This window comes from Gopherus evgoodei, chromosome 1 (genome assembly GCF_007399415.2).
Source record: "Gopherus evgoodei ecotype Sinaloan lineage chromosome 1, rGopEvg1_v1.p, whole genome shotgun sequence".
In the NCBI taxonomy this organism is placed as follows: Eukaryota; Metazoa; Chordata; order Testudines; family Testudinidae; genus Gopherus; species Gopherus evgoodei.
In genome coordinates, this window is record NC_044322.1 from 168,358,953 (window position 1) to 168,378,306 (window position 19,354).

Here is a 19,354-nt window from a genome sequence, read left to right on the forward strand (position 1 = left end):
CAGAGGCAGCCAGGGAGGCAGCCAGAGAGGAGGCTGCACAGAGAAGGGCCATGGAAGAAAAAGAGAGAAAGTGGGAAGAAAGAGAAAGAGAGTGAAAACATCAACTAGACCTGCTAGAGAAGCAGAAGCAGAACCCCACCCCCACCCTAACCACTCCAAAAATCCGAACACTTATGTCCTGCATACAGTGAGGAGGACGATATTGCTGAATATCTGACTACCTTTGAAAGGCTGTGTGTAATACATGAAATCCCTGATAATAAGAGAGTCTCTACCCTGCTCACTGCACTCCTGTGACGTTCCCCTGCTCTTATCTGGACCGGTGATCAGCTACGTCACTCCTATCCTTGACTCTGGGAGCCAGCCTTACCTGCTCTGCTGTGAGAACCCCCACACCTGGGCTGTTCATGCACTGCCTAAGTATAAGGAGGTAATTCTTCACACAATGCGCAGTCAGCCTGTGGAAATAATTGCCTGGGGATATTGGGAAGGCCAAAACTATAAGTGGGTTCAAAAAAGATAAGTTCCTGGAGGAAAGGTCCATCAATGGCTATTAGCCATGATGGTCAGGGATGCAACTCCATGCTCTGGATGTCCCTAAACCTCTGACTACCAGAAGCATGGAGTGGACAACAGCAGATGGATCATTCAATAATTGCCCGGTTCTGTTCATTCCCTCTGAAGCATCTGACATCGATCATTGTCGGATGACAGGATACTGGGTTAGATGTACAACTGATCAGACCCAGTATGGTCATTCTTCTGTCTGTCTCACCCAGAAAAAGCCTGGCTGCAATCTACAGCCTCTTCAAGTGTTTGCATATGGACAGTAGGGTGGTGTTCTGGTTGGTATGTGATATGAGACAGATAGAGACTTACCTTCTTATATACTGAATCTCCCAACATTCTAAGTATCCCCACACACTTAAATGTAAATGGCTGTTAATATAGCTGCCTATGTCTTTTTTGAGTCACAATAAATTCTTGGCACACGATTGCCTTAGCTGGTCTAGAACAGCCACAGTGTAACTAACTCTCTGGGTGAATCTCATTTAGGCTCTATGGAAGCCAAATAGCGCTTCTATGACTCAACACCTGCTGAGAAGATCTGGAGTTATACTATTCCCTATACGCCTATTTCAATCATTCATAAGCACTTCAAAAGGTAAAGCAGGCCATGAAGTTCAAAAGAGAATGTGCCTGCTACAGTAGTATGTAATTTTGTAAACTGTATGCAGAGCAATCTGTCATTGACAGATGACAGAGTCTATAGGACTTGCTATGCAGGTGATTTTTACAAATACTTGTATCATTCAAGGATTACCTGCTGAGGGTTAATAGGAATTTCCAGCTCGCTACAGAGTGCTTGTTCTTCCCACCCTTGCATTTCCAGGATTTTAAAATACACAAGTTAGCACCTGTTTGCTACAAAAATGTATTCTAAAAACAGAACTTTCTGTGAAAAGGCCACCTCTAATATTAGTCATTTTACCTTTATGGCAGAACCTAGAAAACTATATTTTTAGTAGCTACTTCCCACTAAGTAGTTAGCATTGTCATGCAAAACACTTGATTACCAGGACCTACAAATGCACCTTTTTAAGATCAACAATAACTCTAAAGAAACTGATAAATAGGTTTTTCAGTGGGTTAGGAATCAAGCAACTCAATTTCTGCAACTACCTGTGTAGTGCCTAGACCTATCCCAGAATGCAATTAAATGTAATTTCAGTTCAAGTTTTTTATGCAGCCTTCAGCTCTAAAACTTTCTCTAGCCCTAATATGTTGTCATTCTATGATACGACACAGAGGCTTTCATATATTGTATTAGAGTACACAATAGATCATCCAGCCTCCCCAATCCACTGAAAGTACAAACAGACAGTCTCAGGGTATGTCTACATCTACAATTTTGCAGTGCTGGTTGTTACAGCTGTATTAGTACAGCTGTATAGGGCCAGCGCTGCAGAGTGGTCACACTTACAGCAACCAGCGCTGCAAGTGGTGTTAGATGTGGCCACACTGCAGCGCTGTTGGGCGGCTTCAAGGGGGGTTCCGGGAACGCGAGAGCAAACCGCGGGGAAGCAGGTCTCCTTCCCCGCGGTTTGCTCCAGTGTTCCCCGAACACCCCCCGCCCAAGCAGGTCTCCTTCCCCGCGGTTTGTTCTCGCGTTCCCCGAACCCCCGTGCAAGCAGGTCTCCTTCCCAGCGGTTTGCTCCGGTGTTCCCCGAACCCCCCTGCAAGCAGGTCTCTTTCCCAGCAGTTTGCTCCGGTGTTCCCCGAACCCCCGTGCAAGCAGGTCTCCTTCCCAGCGGTTTGCTCTGGTGTTCCCCGAACCCCCCTGCAAGCAGGTCTCCTTCCCAGCGGTTTGCTCCGGTGTTCCCCGAACCCCCCTGCAAGCAGGTCTCCTTCCCAGTGGTTTGCTCCGGTGTTTTTTGAACCCCCGTGCAAGCAGATCTCCTTCCCCGCGGTGTGCTGTCGCGTTCCCCGAACCCCCGTGCAAGCAGGTCTCCTTCCCAGCGGTTTGCTCCGGTGTTCCCCGAACCCCCCTGCAAGCAGGTCTCCTTCCCAGCGGTGTGCTGTCACGTTCCCCGAACCCCCGTGCAAGCAGGTCTCCTTCCCAGCAGTTTGCTCCGGTGTTCCCCGAACCCCCCTGCAAGCAGATCTCCTTCCCAGCGGTTTGCTCCGGTGTTTTTTGAACCCCTGTGCAAGCAGATCTCCTTCCCCGCGGTGTGCTGTCGCGTTCCCCAACCCCCCCTGCAAACCGCGGGGAAGGAGATCTGCTTGCACGGGGGTTAGGGGAACGCGAGAGCAAACCGCGGGGAAGGAGACCTGCTTGATTACCAGAGAGGCTTCCTCTGGTATGCTGGGATACCTGTTTATTCCACGGAGGTCAAGAAAAACGCTGGTGAGTGTTTACACCTGATGACCAGCGCTGGATCACCAGCGCTGGATCCTCTACACCCGAGTTTCAACGGGTGTACGGCCAGCGCTGCAAACAGGGAGTTGCAGCGCTGGTGATGCCCTGCAGATGTGTACACCTCCTAAGTTGCAGCGCTATAACTCCCTCACCAGCGCTGCAACTTTGTGGTGTAGACAAGGCCTCACACAGTTATATTCAAAGGGACATAGCCTCTTCTGTCTGCCTTAATGCCATAAGGAATGATGATCCCTTATGAAATCTATTTCTGGCAAATTTTCATTGCTCAGTGGCTGGGCATTCTGAGTCTAAAGACACTGAGTTTGAGACTACCTGAGAAAATACCATGAGTGAGCCTCCTATCATTCATTGAATTACTATATAGCTAACTCAACCGAATTTCATCATCACAATTTAAGAATAAATCTAAATTAGCGTGCTACCAAAAGAGAGACTGTTCCTTAGAAGTAGCAAGAAAGATTGTTGGAACTGAGGAATCTTACAAATCAATCCTGTCCCCAAAAATTTTCAGAATGTAGGCTGTGATATTTTCATCTAAACAGCAATGGAAAAAAATAATCTGTTCAATATTCTCCTATACTCAGCCTAAATGTATTTAATTGCATCAAGCATAACCAGTCTTTTTTCATGACCAGAAAGTAATCACATGCCTGTTATTATGGAAACCTTAAACCACAAAAAGAACGGTAAAAGGTTTGACCTACAACTCTCAAAAAGTAAAGACATTCATAGCTAAAGCTGTAAAATCTAACCTTAATTCACTGTGTTGTGCCTAGGTATTTGCAAGAAGTACAGGACCAAATCCAGGTTATTTTACTCACAAGTGCAGTCCTATTAGTTCAGCAAGACTACTCTAGGGAGTAGCGTTACCAGGATTTGACCCAAAGTACATAATATATCACAGGCTGTCTGAAGGTCCCTAAAACACCTACCAATGATGGGGTGAGGTAACAGCAGCGTTTTGGCATTCACTCTGTATTGCCTTGATCTTGTTCTATACACAATGCATTGTAATGCATCTGAATCTAGTTGGGGCCTCATTAATCCAAAAATGTAATGCCTAAGTACATACATTTATGAAACAATAATATGTATTAACTCCTCCAGAGGTGTTAGGGTCTCCTGCGTCATGCCTCTTTGGGTACCTTAATTTACTTGGAATTTTGAATTACTGTAATGGGCTCAGGTTATGCCAACGCAGCCACCAAATATTAGCACTAAGGCTTCGCATTTTTATGGCATTTTTATTGAAATGAAGTCAGTGCTCTTGCTCAATAACAAAATCAATTGCCAATTTATTTTTCCTTTTTCCAAAATATATGAAGGGCACTAATCAGCATCATGGAATCATAGGCCTGAAAAATATCAGTTTAGAAAAATACAGAAACTACCATGATCCTGAAAACTGTTCCACATGAGAAGACCTTTATTCCAGTATGGAGCCTCTCTCAAGTCAGTGGGAATCCACCTGCAGGCAAACGTGTCTGCCCACGCAGATCAGCTTACAGGCTTGAGCCCTAAATGATTTCTTTTTTAAATCTACATGGGCTAAAACGTTTTACACAATGGTCTTCAGGCCTAGGGAGAGAGCTGTGCACTGTCAGGCAGCATACTTGGATTTTAGTCCAGACTCCAGACCAAGCTCAACATTCTCTCTTAACTGTACAATGAGACAAGTAAGATGTCACACCTAGTGAACATTTCTTGCAAAGCAATCACAAATGTAATTTGGAGGGGCAAGGGGAAATCAATGAAGTAACTATCATATAGAGGCTGGTCTTACATGCCTTAAAATAGAGCTCCTATTAACTTCAGTGTGGCTTTAGCTGTCTGATCTGTGGAAGGAGTGCAGTATCGAACTCTTAGGGCTTGTCTACATCAGAAAGTTGCAGCGCTGGTGAGGGAGTTACAGCGCTGCAACTTAGGAGGTGTACACATCTGCAGGGCACCACCAGCGCTGCAACTCCCTGTCTGCAGCGCTGGCCGTACTCCCATTTTGTCTCGGGTGTAGAGGATCCAGCGCTGGTAATCAAGTATAGACACTTACCAGCGCTTTTCTTGACCTCCGTGGAATAAGCAGGTATCCCAGCATACCTGAGGAAGCCTCTGGTAATCAAGCTGGTCTCCTTCCCCGGCTTGCTCTCGCGTTCCCCGAACCCCGAGCAAGCAGGTCTCCTTCCCTGCGGTTTGCAGGGTGGTTCGGGGAACGCGAGAGCAAACCGCGGCGAAGCTGGTCTCCTTTCCCGGTTTGCTCTCTCGTTCCCCGAACCCCCGAGCAAGCAGGTCTCCTTCCCTGCGGTTTGCAGGGTGGTTCGGGGAACGCGAGAGCAAACCGCAGCGAAGCTGGTCTCCTTTCCCGGTTTGTTCTCTCGTTCCCCGAACCCCCGAGCAAGCAGGTCTCCTTCCCTGCGGTTTGCAGGGGGGTTCGGGGAACACGAGAGCAAACCGCGGCGAAGCTGGTCTCCTTTCCCGGTTTGCTCTCGCGTTCCCCGAACCCCCCTTGAAGCCGCCCAATAGCGCTGCAGTGTGGCCACATCTAACACCACTTGCAGCGCTGGTTGCTGTAAGTGTGGCCACTCTGCAGCGCTGGCCCTATACAGCTGTACTAATACAGCTGTAACAACCAGCGCTGCAAAATTTTAGATGTAGACTTGGCCTTAGTCATTTAGGGCAAGAGTCTGGTACCTTTGTGTTGAGTAGTATGCTACTCCTCAACTTGCCCCACTGCAGTCATTGAGAATTCACCAGGAACTACTCAATATAAGGCTGGCAGATTCCAGCCCTAAAAATTTAAGGCTTGATGAATGAGTAAATTAATCTGCCTCTTAGTATATTACCATGCAGGTGGGGAAGGATATTGACATAACAACAAGCTACTTATTAAGTAAAACTTCCCTTTTTACTAACCCATCTCCTATGCACTAGTGTCATTCCCTTCCCACTTTTATTTCTCCTCCCCAAGTGACTCTCTCTTCCAATTTCATTCATGGAGGTGCTTGCTCTAATCTCTTCCCCCAAACCCCACACACCAAGCAAGGGAGTCCAGGAAAGCAGATGTTTGTCCTCCCCACCTCATACTGCAGTCATGGCTCAGTTGCCTGTGCTGGACTCTGTGTAAGCTGGCTGGAGGCTACATCAGAAGTTCAGCAGAGGAGTATGTACAGGAGAGCTGCATGTCTATCAGCTCCATGCAGGGGCTGAAGTTCAGGTCTGGGGTCATGCGTGCACCTGAAAAGGAACATTGTTGCAGCTCTTTGTTCCCAGGGCAAACAGCAGGTATGTGAAAACTGAGCTGGCTAAAGTTAAACCTTTTGGGGGTTCAGAGAAGTTCACATCACTATTATTATTATTTATTATTTAATTACTTCCATGCACTCCTGCTCTTCCTTAGTTTCAGCCAGAAATAAAAGTGGAGATGCCAAATATCACAGGAATTTTCCCTGTACTTTCAACTCCAGTATTCCAAAATGTACTCACATTCTCACCAAAACATTCTGATTATTCAGACAGAGGTTCACGTGAGTTTTGAATAACAACTTTAGAGGCTTACTTGACACAAGCCAGCCAGGGCTTGGAATGCCAGGGAGGTGGAATGCTCAGCCTCTAAAGAAAGATGGATGTCTTGAACACTCAACATCAATGCTTCTGTCCAATCTGAAGCAACACTGACAGGATCAGAAGAAAGTCACATCTAGTTCTTCACTGTATGAAAGATGCCGGTCCCAGAAAACAACTTGGGGTCTCAAGGTTGGGGGCCCTGACAGATGTAAAGAAAGGAAAAAATGAGAGGCCACTGATAGATTTGAGAAGAGCAGGGAGGATTTGATAGGCAGGGTGTGACAGAATGTATCTGGAACCTCAGGGGTTAGGGCAGAACCCTCCTGAGATAACAACATCCCTCCCGAAGCCGGTCTCTACCACCACCCCATTTGCCTATGTAGTGGTTTATCCAGGAGAGCAGAATTAAATAAGGGAGTTTGTTGGGAAGGTGGGTCTTTTAACTAGCAATTAGAAGCTACAGGCCTGACCCTGTGCCTTCTGAAGTCAGCAACAAAAACTTCCAATGACTTCCATGGTGCAGGGTCAGCCCATCTATGACTTGCTGACTTGACTAGGGAAGCTCAGGAAGAAAGCAACTTGCCTGTCTACAAATAAGGACACTAGCCCACGTAACTGAGAAAGGTGTTTCTCCAACACTTTTACTGTTTGTTTCTTTTGTTATAATTGCTGTTATTCAAGACAAAGAAGAAACTAAGAGTCTGGAAACTGAGACAGAGAGGTCAGTTGGGGGTCCCTTTTATTTGTTTTTATTTTTTTTTTAACAGACTAAAGTAAATGTAGCAATCCAGAAAGGGGGAGGTGGGAAGGACATGCACGTGTAGGTACCTTTTATCAACCACAGAATTAGATGTATTTGTTACTAAGGAGAAGCATGGGGTTGGTAACAGAGAGCAGGAAAGGAATTTTTTTTGCACTCCTACAACATAATAATCACTAACCCTATTATTGTTGCCATGGTGAGTCTCAGGGCAAGTCTCATGTTAAATTTCAGCCTGTAACAAATTTCTTCTACAACTGGAGTTAAAAATTTGAGCACAGGAATTTATAATGGAAATTATGACAATCTTAACGATAGCTGCATTTACAGCGCCACTATAATTAGAGCACATTATACTCTTGTCATTTGCTTACCGATCTGACTGGTTAAAATAAGTTGTCAAACTCACGCTGAACAACTGTAGAGAAAACTCTTTTTAGGATTTTTAACTCATTTTATTATTGTTTGTATTTGTTTGCATTACAGTAGCATTAAGAGGCACCAATGCAGGTTGGGGCCCCATTGCGCGAAGCACCATACACAGTAAAACAGCCTTTGCCCCAAAAGAGCATACAATCTCAATAGACAAATCAAAGGATAGGAAGTGAAAAAGAGACTTACTGAGATGAAGTGACTTGCCCCCAGCCACCCAGTAACAATGCTGGGACTAGAACCCAAGTTTCCTGAATCCCCATGTAGTATGTTAGCCACTAGTTCTACAACTTATTTACCCGTTATGGGCCGCATATGCAGCTCTCTGTGTGTTATGGGGGGGGGACGGACACATCCACACAATATATATACTACCTGTATGGCCCTGAGGACGTCACAGGGTCACAGCTGTGTGCTGATTGGGCCACAGGTTGAGAACCACTAGGGTGACCAGACAGCAAATGTGAAAAATCGGGACAGGGAGTGGGGGATAATAGGAGCCTACATAAGAAAAAGATCCCAAAATCAGGACTGTCCCTATAAAATCAGGACATCTGGTCACCCTAAGAACCACTGCACTAGACCACTGTGTCTCCAAAGTAAGCCTCCATTTTTGTTACTCAACTATATTTTCATAGGTTGCTTGTAAAAATTAGAAAGATTTTAAAAGGCTTATGTGAAAACCTTCCTTGGAGAGAAGTTACAGGTCAATGTGGGACACCGACAATAGTGATTTTTTCATCGCTTGTTGCACATAAGTAGGAAGGCCAGATTATCTTAAAATTAATAGTTTTTCATTAGCTGGAAGGTGCTCCCTTTTTTAGTTTTTGCCACCATATCCATTTTATCAGGACCAGGGCCGGCTCTAACTTTTTTGCTGCCCCAAGCAAAAAAAACCAAAAAAACAAACAAAAAACAACCTGAGCCACCGCCCTGCTGAAACAACTCCGAGCGCTGCCCCAACGAAACAAAAACAACCCCCCGAGCACCACTCTGCCAAAACAACCTACCCTCCAGTGCCGTCCCACCGAACCAAAAACAAAAATCCCTGAGCGCCATTCCACCGAACCAAAATCAACCAAAATAAACCCGAGCGCCACCCTGCCAAAAAAACCAAAGCGCTGCCCCACCACCCCAAGATTGGCTGCCCCTTAGAAGGTGCCGCCCCAAGCATGTGCTTGGTCGGCTGGTGCCTGGAGCCGGCCCTGATCAGGACACATTTTATGCAAAAGCCCAATACACCCATGATGTATAATTTCTTTGGTTTCATGGAGTTACGCCAGGAATGAACTTAGTTCAATAGGTCCAGTGAGGTTTTAGTAATCACAAAGTGTCCTGCATTAGACAAACTGGCTAGAAAAAGGCACAGCCTTATGGGCTCAAACAAGGGCGGACTAATTGTATTGCTCTTTGTCAACAAGCTGGTTTTCCTCCAATGCTCCCAGTACTGACAAACCAAGTAGTTACTACTCTTAATAATATTAGTGACCTCATTTTTGATTGCTGTAGGAACTGGAAGTGGAAAAAGTACAGAGAAGAGCAACAAAAATTATTCAGTGTATAGAACTGCTTCCATATGAGGAAAAATTAAAAAGACTGGCACTGTTTAGCTTGAAAAAGAAATGAATAAGGGGGGACATGATAGAGGTCTATATAATCATGAATGGTGTGGAGAAAATGAACAAGGAAGTTTATTCCTCTACATAACCCAAGAACCAGGGCTCACCCAATGAAATTAGTAGGGAACAGCTTTAAAAACAAACAAAAGGAAGTACATCTTCACACAACACACAGTCAACTTGTGGAACTCATTGTCAGAGAATGTTGCGAAGACCAAAAGTATAACTGAGTTCAGAAAATAATTTGATACGTTCCTGGAGTATAGGTCCACCAATGGCTATTAGCTAAGATAGCCAGGGACCCAACCTCCTTGCTCTGGGTATTCCTAAACCTCAGCCTGCCAAAAAGTGGGACTGGATGACAGGGGATGGATCACTCAGTAATTGCCCTGTTCTGTTCATTCCCTCTGAAGCATGAGACCAGCCACTGTCAGAAGACAGAATACTAAGCTACATGGACCATTGGTCAGACCCAGCATAGTCATTCTTATGTTCTTACGCTAAACTATTCTGTATAAGATAGTAATAAACAAACAAAAGTGAGTCTCCATAAGATGACTTCAACTCTTACTAATGTCCTCAAAAAACTAAACTGTGTGCTACACCTTCCAGCATGTGACAATGTCAACAACTTCTAATCATAAACACTATCGACCCAAAAAAACCTAGCTCTCATTTCAATAAGAAAATAGTATGTCTTGCTTGTAGATATACCAGATTACAGTGACCAACATTGCAACAGTTCAAGAGGCTGTGTTCTTTACCACAATGTTTAAAGCACATTTATAACTAAAAGCAAAAAGTGAAGATAGAGAATTGAATAGTCTATATTGTATTATAGTGATTAAGACGTCCTATGAAAAAAACAAAATCTATAATTCTCAAAAATCTTGGTTTATTGCCAGACTGAAAATACTACTTTTGTGTTGAATGTTTAGGTAGTCAAACTAGTCATAAAGTTCAGTATACTAGCAATTCAGATATTTTCTTTTTACTGTCATATAGAACCATGTCAATTTTTTCTTAGGCATAAAATGCTATCTATCAATGGAAGTGACCCTCAAAAACCCCATGATTTTTCATTTTGCACCTGTGGGTGCTGGATTAATAGCCCTCTTGCCAACACAAGTACCCATCTATCTAAATAGTATAGCACAGGCATAAAGCCCAGCCAATTAGCCTCAATCCAGTTAGAGGGACTACCGCTACCAAAAGGACAGTTTAATCAATTGCTGTCCTTTCAAACACAGATAACATTCAGTCCTAGTGGGAGCATCTCTCTGCTCAGATTGCTAGCAACTATACCAACTGGGATGGGGGGAAGAGGTGGCGTGGCAGACCCTGAGCTGTCCCCTGCGGAACTGGGAACACCAAACTCATTTCACATAGGCAACCAAATCCCAGGAACCCACTTAGGAACAAATGCAATCTGCAAGAGAGCTGTCCACAACATGCCAGCAACAAGGAGAGGGGAAAGTCGCCTCAGTTCGCCCTTAAATAAGCAGAGCTGACCCAAAACTTAAATGAAAAAGTGCATTCTCTTTGTGAGTGGGGAGCAGGAGAGCAGCTCTCAAAGTGTGGAGGGAAGCTGTCCATGGGCGGGATAAACAAATATACAATAACACTGCAGTATCAAAACTGTAAATGGGAGCCTTTGGGGCCATAACTGTAGGGACACCGCAATATTCCTTGCCAGAAGAGGGGCTGGTTTAACAGGGATCTGTTCCGGGGTGGGGGTAGGAAACTGGGGGAACTGTCCCTTCTAGTAAGTCTGCGGGGAATGGAGAGGTGCTAGCCCTTTGAGCACACTGAAGGAGATGACAGTGGGGGAGTGAGGAGTTGCCCTCGGGAGTCCAATTGGTGGGGGTGCACAGAAGGGAGCTGTGCCTGTGGCCAGGATGGGTGTGGCTGGGGAGGGACAGTGGGAAACTGCCCCTGTGGCTGGGATGGGGTGGACAGCGGTGAGTTGCCCCGTGATGGTGGTGCACAGGGGTGAGCTGCTCAGCGATTAGGGTGAGTGTGATGGATGGATAATAGGGAGCTGCGTCCGGGATCCGTGTGCATGGGGGTGGGGAGAGAACTGCCCATCGGGGAGCAGGGCAGGGGTACATGGCGCGGAGGGGGGGCTGCCCCTGGCAGCAAGGTCGGGGAGCAAAGAGGGAGCTGCCCCCCCCGGAGAGCGGGCTTGAGGGTGCATAGTGGGGGAGCTCACCCAGGGATCGTGGTGCATGGCGGGGGGGGGGAGTTGCCCCCCAGGGAGCAGGGTCAGGGTGTTTGGGGGGAACTTCCCCCCGGGGAGAAGGGTGCATGAGGGGGAACTTCCCCCCGGGCAGCGGGGTGCATGGGGGAGCAGGGTGTATGGGGACAACTTCCCCCCGGGGAGTAGGGTGCATGGGAGAATGGGGTGCATGGGGGGAACTTCCCCTCGGGGAGCGGGATGCATGGGGGAACGGGGTACATGGGGGGAACTTCCCCCCGGGGAGAGGGGTGCATGGGGGGAACTTCCCCCCGGGGAGCAGGGTGCATGGGGGGAGCGGGGTGCATGGGAGGAACTTCTCCCTGGGGAGCGGGGTGCATGGGAGAACGGGGTGCATGAGGGGAACGGGGTGCATGGGGGGAACATCTCTCCGGGAAGCGGGGTGCATGGGGGGAATGGGGTGCATGGGGGAACTTCCCCTAGAGAGCGAGATGCATGGGGGGGAACTTTCCCCCGGGGAGCGGGATGCATGGGGGGGAACTTCTCCCCGGGGAGCGGGGTGCATGGGGTGGAGCTGCCCCCTGAGGACCGGGGTCAGGGTGCACGCGGGGAGCGGCCGGGGCTGGGCAGGATGGCTAGCGGGAGAGCAGGGGGTCGGTACCTTCTCGCCGGTCACCACATGCAGCCCCTCGCGCACTTTGGCGAAGGACCCCTCTCCCAGCTTCCTGCCGATCAGGTAGTTGCCGACGCGCTTGGTGTGCTGGAAATCGCGGAGCCGCTCCCGCGCGCCCGCTGCGCTGACCCAGGCAGCCAGGAAACTTCCCTCCGAGCCCAGGGGCGGCTTCCGCGGCTCCCCGCCATCGCCGAACCCCGCCGCCGGCGGCTCGCTCAGCAGCCCGTCTCCCGCAGCCGCCGGCATCCTCCTGCCCCGCTTCCGCTGCTGCTACTGCTGCTGCCGCCGGGCACCTTCGCTCGGCATCGGGGCAAGTCCCGCCTCTGCAGAGTCCCCCCACGGCCAGCGGCTCTGGGCGCCGGCCCCAGCTCTGCAAGCCCCGCGGACAGGCTGCAGCCAAGCGCTCGCCTCCCGCGCGCACGTGGGGATGTGGGGGCGCTGCTCGGGCGCCTTCTCGAGGCAAGGAGAAAAGTTCCTCCGACCAGCCGCGGGCTAGACTGGGGGGGAGGTGGGGCGGCCGCTCCAGCACGATCCTCTCCGGAGAGCGCCGGCAACAATGCAGTGTGCAGCCAGCCTAGCAACTACTGAAGGCGAGCGAGCAATGCTGGCACACAGCGCATCACGTTGAGGAGCAAGCGAGAGCCAGCTCCCGCAGCTCAATTGTCTCCAGTCCCCGTGCAATCCGGTTTCCCTATTGGGTCTGTCTCTCTTTACCCCTCCCCTCTCCGTGTGTGTCTGTCTCCCTCGCTCTCCTGGACTGTGCAGAGAGGTGCTTTCTCTTTGCTAGAGGCGCCCTCTCGGACGGGGGAGGGAGGGGAAAAGCCTCCTTCCGTTTGAATGTGCAATAATTTAATCCGATCACACGCGGCGGGAACAGATGTGATCTAAACTCAGCACAGCAGCCTGAACATTTTCAAACGCTGGTCGCCCCTCCTTCCCCCTCTGCTAGTGCACAGCTCTCAAAACAGGACACCCCAAAAACCATCTCCCAGAGAGAAAAGCCTCCTGAAATTCATGGCGGTGCACCTCTCTATAGATAATTAGACTACAAATCCCAGCTCCCAGCCAGATACAGACATTCTACGTGGTTCTTTTTCTGGACATGTATGTGTGGGGTTTTATTTTCTCATTATGTTTTATTCTTGCTTGAGAATATTTTTATGCTGCTCCGCTTTCCCCACCTTTCTGCTCGTGAACACTTCAGGTGTGTGTTTTTTTTTTCACTCCTTTGTTGGTGGAATGTGCTCCAGAACTGAGATCGTGACAGTTCTGCTAGTGAGTGCATGAATACTCCCCCCCGCCCTTACGTTGTTAATAAATCCAGAGAGTGCCAATGCAGTTCCTATGCAGCTTTTCGAGTACCACCCTTTTGCTTCAGTTCAAATTATCACTTCATTTACAAGTGGGTTCTACATTTTTAAGTTCTCTACGTTGATTTTGTTTTTACTGATTAATTCCAAGTTGCATTTTACAACATAACTTTATTTGGTATAGCTTCTTTCCTATAAACTGTATCCTAAAATGTTTTACAGTGCTTCATAATACACCTGCAGCATTAAATAAAGCAAGAGGGGAGATAGAGTTGGAGGCATGGTTTCTGATCACCATCCTCTCTCACATCCCACCCCCTTAGTGGAGCGTGGAGCAAGGGCAATCCCTTCTGTGCAGATCTTCCTCATCCCAGGCAAAAGGAGAAGAAATCAGACCCTTCCATTCTCCTCTTCCCTCTTGTACACAATATGTGCAGGTATTTACAGTGGCAATCAGGGACATATACAAGGAAGGATAATAGAATCTAGAGATTTAAAAGATCTATTGGATCATTAATGCACTGAGGTCCTGATCCTAAAGCTAATCACCCCTCAACTTACACTGAAGTCCCTGGGAGTTGAGGACATTCAGTACCTCACTCAGGTACTGAATTCCTGTATATACATAAAAGCCCTTCCTGAGCTGGCCCAGAAGGCCACTGACCTCTTCTCATTTAAATTCCTACCTAAACCCTCCCTGTACCATGACACCCACAAGAAACCAAAGATGTTTCTCTTTATTTACACTTAAAAAGTCAAAATAATTTTGCTCCACCATGTACACTAACCTTTGCTAAGTAACTGAATAATCTTTTTGTTGTTACCACAGTGCTTCCTCCAGTCCATTTATACCCTGCTGTTTTGCTGCCCCCTACATTGCATTATGTGTCTGAAACTGCTCTGTAAGCTCTTTGCCTTACAGTACAAATAAGAAAGTGTCCCAATTTAGCATACTGTTAGAGACTGTGAAATAATGAATACTGAAAAAACTCCTCTCCCTCTATGTGCAGGGTAGAGACATTCCCCAACAGGGGTTACATCAGCTATTATTATATTATTGGTGAAAAGATAAGTTTTCAGCTGAGATTTCAAATTAGATGGAAAAGTAATGAGGGGAAATATGGGCAGGAACTGAACAGAAGGGTCTAACACCAATAGAACTTATTTTGATGGTTTCATATACACACATCCCATGCTCTGGGCACAAGTACAGTATTACAATATACCCAAACAGAAAATAACAACCAAATTACCCACCAACTCTCAGTTCCCACCCCTTTTCCAGAACTATATCTTCCCCTTAAGGAAAAGTCTGGAAGAACAAATGACTCTTTCAGCTTGTCCTGAAGTTTAACACTTTCAGGCTCTGGCATGTCAGACCAGGGAACAAATGCCATTGCTGCTGCTATCTCACCAAGATTGGCCTGCTCATGCCCTGTTTCAGTTAAACCAAGAGAGACCATAGAATATTAGGGTTGGAAGGGACCTCAAGAGATCATCTAGTCCAACCCTCTGCTCAAAGCAGGACCAATCCCCAAATAACCCCCTTAGGGATTGAGCTCACAATGCTGGGTTTAGCAGGCCAATGCTCAAACCACTGAGCTATCCCTCCTCCTCCATTGAGCATGAATGGCATCCCACCCAACTGCATCATCCTCGGGGGCTTCTCGCAGGGCAGTGCCCTATCACTCTACACGGCGCTCACCTCCCAATACCAGCTGTCTGGTATCGTGGCTCTCAGCTGCTGGCTCCCGCTGCACAAGACCTTCCCTCAAGCAGCAAGCAATGGCATAAACAAGGATATCACCATCCTGCAGTGTCACGGGGAGATGGACCACATGATCCCTGTCCACTTTGGAGCCCTCCTACCGAGAAGCTGAAATCCGTCGTCTCCGCCACCAAGGTTCAATTCAAAACCTACCCTGGAATGATGCACAGCTCCTGCCCTCAGATGATGGTGGTGAAGGAATTCATTGAGAAGCTGCTGCCCTGGATTTAAGCGGAGCCACTCAAGACTGTCACAGGGAAAGGACGCAAGGTCACCACCTCTGATCTTTCCCACTGATCCTGTCTGCTGCAAATGGAAGCCATGGCAACCAACCTCAACTCCAGTTGTTTTCCCTCCTTTCAATCCTTCCCTCTCCTGTCTCCTCTGCACCTCGGTCCCTCAGGCGTGTCGGGTGTTGCTCCCCATATCTTGAATCAGAGTAGCAGCCATGTTAGTCTGTATCCGCAAAAAGAACAGGAGTACTTGTAGCACCTTAGAGACTAACAAATTTATTTGAGCATAAGCTTTTGTGGGCTACAGCATGCATCCGATGAAGTGGGCTGTAGCTCACGAAAGCTTATGCTCAAATACATTTGTTAGTCTCTAAGATGCCGCAAGTACTCCTGTTCTTTTTGCATATCTTGAATGCAGCTGGTTGGCTCAACTGTGGTAATATGAAACAGGAGAGAGTCTATGTGACAGTCCACAGAAGGTGACAGTGCAAGATGAGAAGAAGGAGCAGAGAGGGAGTAGAGAGAAAGATAAAGTCCAAGGAACAGATAGCAGCAAGTTCATGGAAGGTTTTAAAACCAAGGAGGATTGATATTCTCTGACCATGCAAATAATCTGGCCCTGACCAACTTTCCACACTTCACACAAACAACTCACCACTACCAGTTCCTCCGGACTCTAGCAAATCACTTGGAGCTGATAAACTCTCCCCTCCCCTTCCAAAGCTATACCCTTCAGATATAAGTGTTGTAGCTATTCCCTGACTTCGAGGAGAAACTGGGAAGGCTTCAGGACCATCCTCTTCCCTAACACCAGAAATGTTAAGTCCTGCTTGCTGCACCACTGAGAACAGACTGTCAGGAGGAGGGACACCTTCCGTGACTGACACCAGGTGTACCCTAGAAACTTTCAGAACATGTCAGGAGTACAGCTGACCAAATAACAGATCTTTTTAGTTTGCTGGCAGTTCTGAAAAATCTAAAAAAAAATTGTTCCGTTTGTGTCATATTGAAACCTTTCTGAATTTTCAGCAAATTGAAATGTCAGAAAATTTGCATTTTGGATCAAACAAAACATTTTGTTTCAGGAATTGGCAACATAGGCAAAGGCAATGAATGACTACACACACAGAATTGGAGGAGGATGAAGAACCTTCCTCCTAACTTCTAGTCCAGTGGTTAGATTACTCACCTGAGTTGTCACAGTCCCCAGCTAGAGCAGGAAGCAGAACCTAGATTTTACCACTACCAAGTGAATACTCTTACTACCAGGCTAGAGGGTATTCCAGGGTATGTCTACATCTACAATTTTGCAGCGCTGGTTGTTACAGCTGTATTAGTACAGCTGTATAGGGCCAGCGCTGCAGAGTGGCCACACTTACAGCAACCAGCGCTGCAAGTGGTATTAGATGTGGCCACACTGCAGCGCTGTTGGGCGGCTTCAAGGGGGGTTTGGGGAACGCGAGAGCAAACCGGGGAAGGAGACCAGCTTCGCTGCGGTTTGTTCTCGCGTTCCCCGAACCCCCCTGCAAACCGCAGGGAAGGAGACCTGCTTGCACGGGGGTTCGGGGAACGCGAGAGCAAACCGGGGAAGAAGACCAGCTTCGCCGCGGTTTGCTCTCGCGTTCCCCAAACCCCCCTGCAAACCGCAGGGAAGGAGACCTGCTTGCACGGGGGTTCGGGGAACACGAGAGCAAACCGCAGGGAAGGAGACCTGCTTGCACGGGGGTTCGGGGAACGCGAGAGCAAACCGGGGAAGAAGACCAGCTTCGCCGCGGTTTGCTCTCGCGTTCCCCGAACCCCCCTGCAAACCGCAGGGAAGGAGACCTGCTTGCTCGGGGGTTCGGGGAACGTGAGAGCAAACCGGGGAAGGAGACCTGCTTGATTACCAGAGGCTTCCTCAGGTATGCTGGGATACCTGCTTATTCCACGGAGGTCAAGAAAAGTGCTGGTAAGTGTCTACACTTGATTACCAGCGCTGGATCACCAGCGCTGGATCCTCTACACCCCAGACAAAACAGGAGTACGGCCAGCGCTGCAAACAGGGAGTTGCAACGCTGGTGATGCCCTGCAGATGTGTACACCTCCTAAGTTGCAGCGCTGTAACCCCCTCACCAGCGCTGCAACTTTGTGATGTAGACAAGCCCCCAGAGTGAGGCTCGCTCAGTCTCTCTTGTGGCAGCTGTTCCACTTGAATAGTGGAGCAGTCATTGCACCAGAAACAGGTAATAGCCAGGTGTTTAGAGCACTCACCTGGAAAAGTGAAGACTTGTGCCCTGCTTGGGAGTGGGGATTTGAACCTGGATCTACATCCCAGGTGAGTGCCCAAACCACTAAGCTAAAGATAACAATGGTGGAACCTCTCGTTCCTCCTCAGTTTTGTAAATGGTACCTAAATCCCCTTGTGAGTCTAGCCTAGAAAATCAAACCATTTAGTTTGGGAAATGCATCAACATTTCTGATTTTTTTTTTGATTGAAACTATTTGCCAAAATCAACAAGAAATTGCAAAATGTTTCAGTTGACCTAAATCTGCATTTTTTGGCAAAAAATGTTTCAGCCAAAAAATTTCACCCAGGTTTAGTCAGGAGTACAACTGGTGGGACACTCATCTGGCCATTAGGACCATACTTTGAGGGAGAGGCATATATTACTGTGTTTGTACACACAAAGATACATGTCAGCTAACACAAATGTAGTTTTGGTCACTGTGAAAAGAATTCAATAGAAGTTAAGCTTGTAGTCATTTAAACTTTCAAAAAAACATTTTTTTTTAAGGGATGTTGCAGAGACCATGACAGGAACCCTGAAAAAGCCTGGTGACTATTTTTAAATTTTACTAAACTTGTGGACTAAATAGCTTGACAGTATCTTTTTAAACAGGCAAGCCTCTCACCTCTCTCTGGTTTTTATCCTATCCAGCTGTGCCCATCAGGGTGCAGTCTGGATGGAAGGGGATTGCTGGGATCAAAGGCTGCATTTGTTTCTGTCAGTGCTTTAACTTAAATTTAACTCCTATGTGCTTCAATCTGAGCTGTAGTTGTCCTAGGTAATGACATTTTCTGACTAACTGTTGAAATTACTAATGAATTAAAGGTACCAGCCTAGTTACAGGTTGAAAAAGCTGTTATAACCAGCTACTAAAAATAAGTAAGAGCCAGATTTCTTCCTACAAATGCAATGAAATTCAAAGTTGTTTTGTCCTTCACTAATTTCATTGTTCTAAAATATTGCAGTTTCAATCAGTGCTATGAGATCTTTATAACAGCTAGGAACAACGGGGTCATTTAGACCTTGGTACTGCAAAAGGAAATGCATGGGTCAAAGCAGACCCCTCTGCAGGGTCAAACCCCATGGGAGCCTTAGCACAAAGTTTAATCACTAACCTCTTAGCTATTTCATTTTGCTATACTTGTAAAAGCAGCATTCTAAGCACTTTTATCTAGCGGTTGAAGCAGTAGAGTGGATGCTGGGATGCCTAGATTCTATTCCCAACTCAGCCACTAGGTCTTTCTATGACTTTGGCTAAGATATGTAGCCTTTCTGTGCCTCAGGGTATGTCTACACTGCAATATAAGCACAGGCTCAGACACAGGCTTGAGCCCAGACTCTCCCTTCTGCGTACACAGAGCTCTGTATGACTTAGACCCAGGCCCCAACACCCTGCAGGATGGGGTTCAAGCATGGGTCCTGCTAGGACTTGGGCCCAGACTCCATTATTTTGCAATGTGGATGCAGTTTGGGCCTATGCATCCTGGACTCGGGCCCTAAGAGTCTGCCAGTGCTATCCCACAATCCTACTGATGGTGTTGTTTGTCCTCTCTATTGCAAGAGTAGTCAATCAGCTCCCAAGAAATGGTAGCAAAC

The 19,354-nt window shown here is 47.5% G+C and overlaps 1 protein-coding gene across 2 annotated transcripts in view; it reads right to left on the reverse strand.

Annotated features, from left to right (window-relative positions):
• Positions 1–19,354, reverse strand: part of HUNK (hormonally up-regulated Neu-associated kinase) — a 122,231-nt gene that overhangs the window by 80,498 nt on the left and 22,379 nt on the right. Inside the window, exon 1 of one of the 2 annotated variants that reach the window (XM_030579234.1) lies at positions 12,169–12,825. The exons of the other annotated variant lie outside the window; for it this stretch is intronic. Coding sequence (XP_030435094.1) covers positions 12,169–12,426 — 258 coding nt within the window. The 5' untranslated portion in view covers positions 12,427–12,825. Of the gene's footprint in view, positions 1–12,168; positions 12,826–19,354 lie in introns of those variants that run through there. 2 annotated transcript variants of the gene reach the window in all.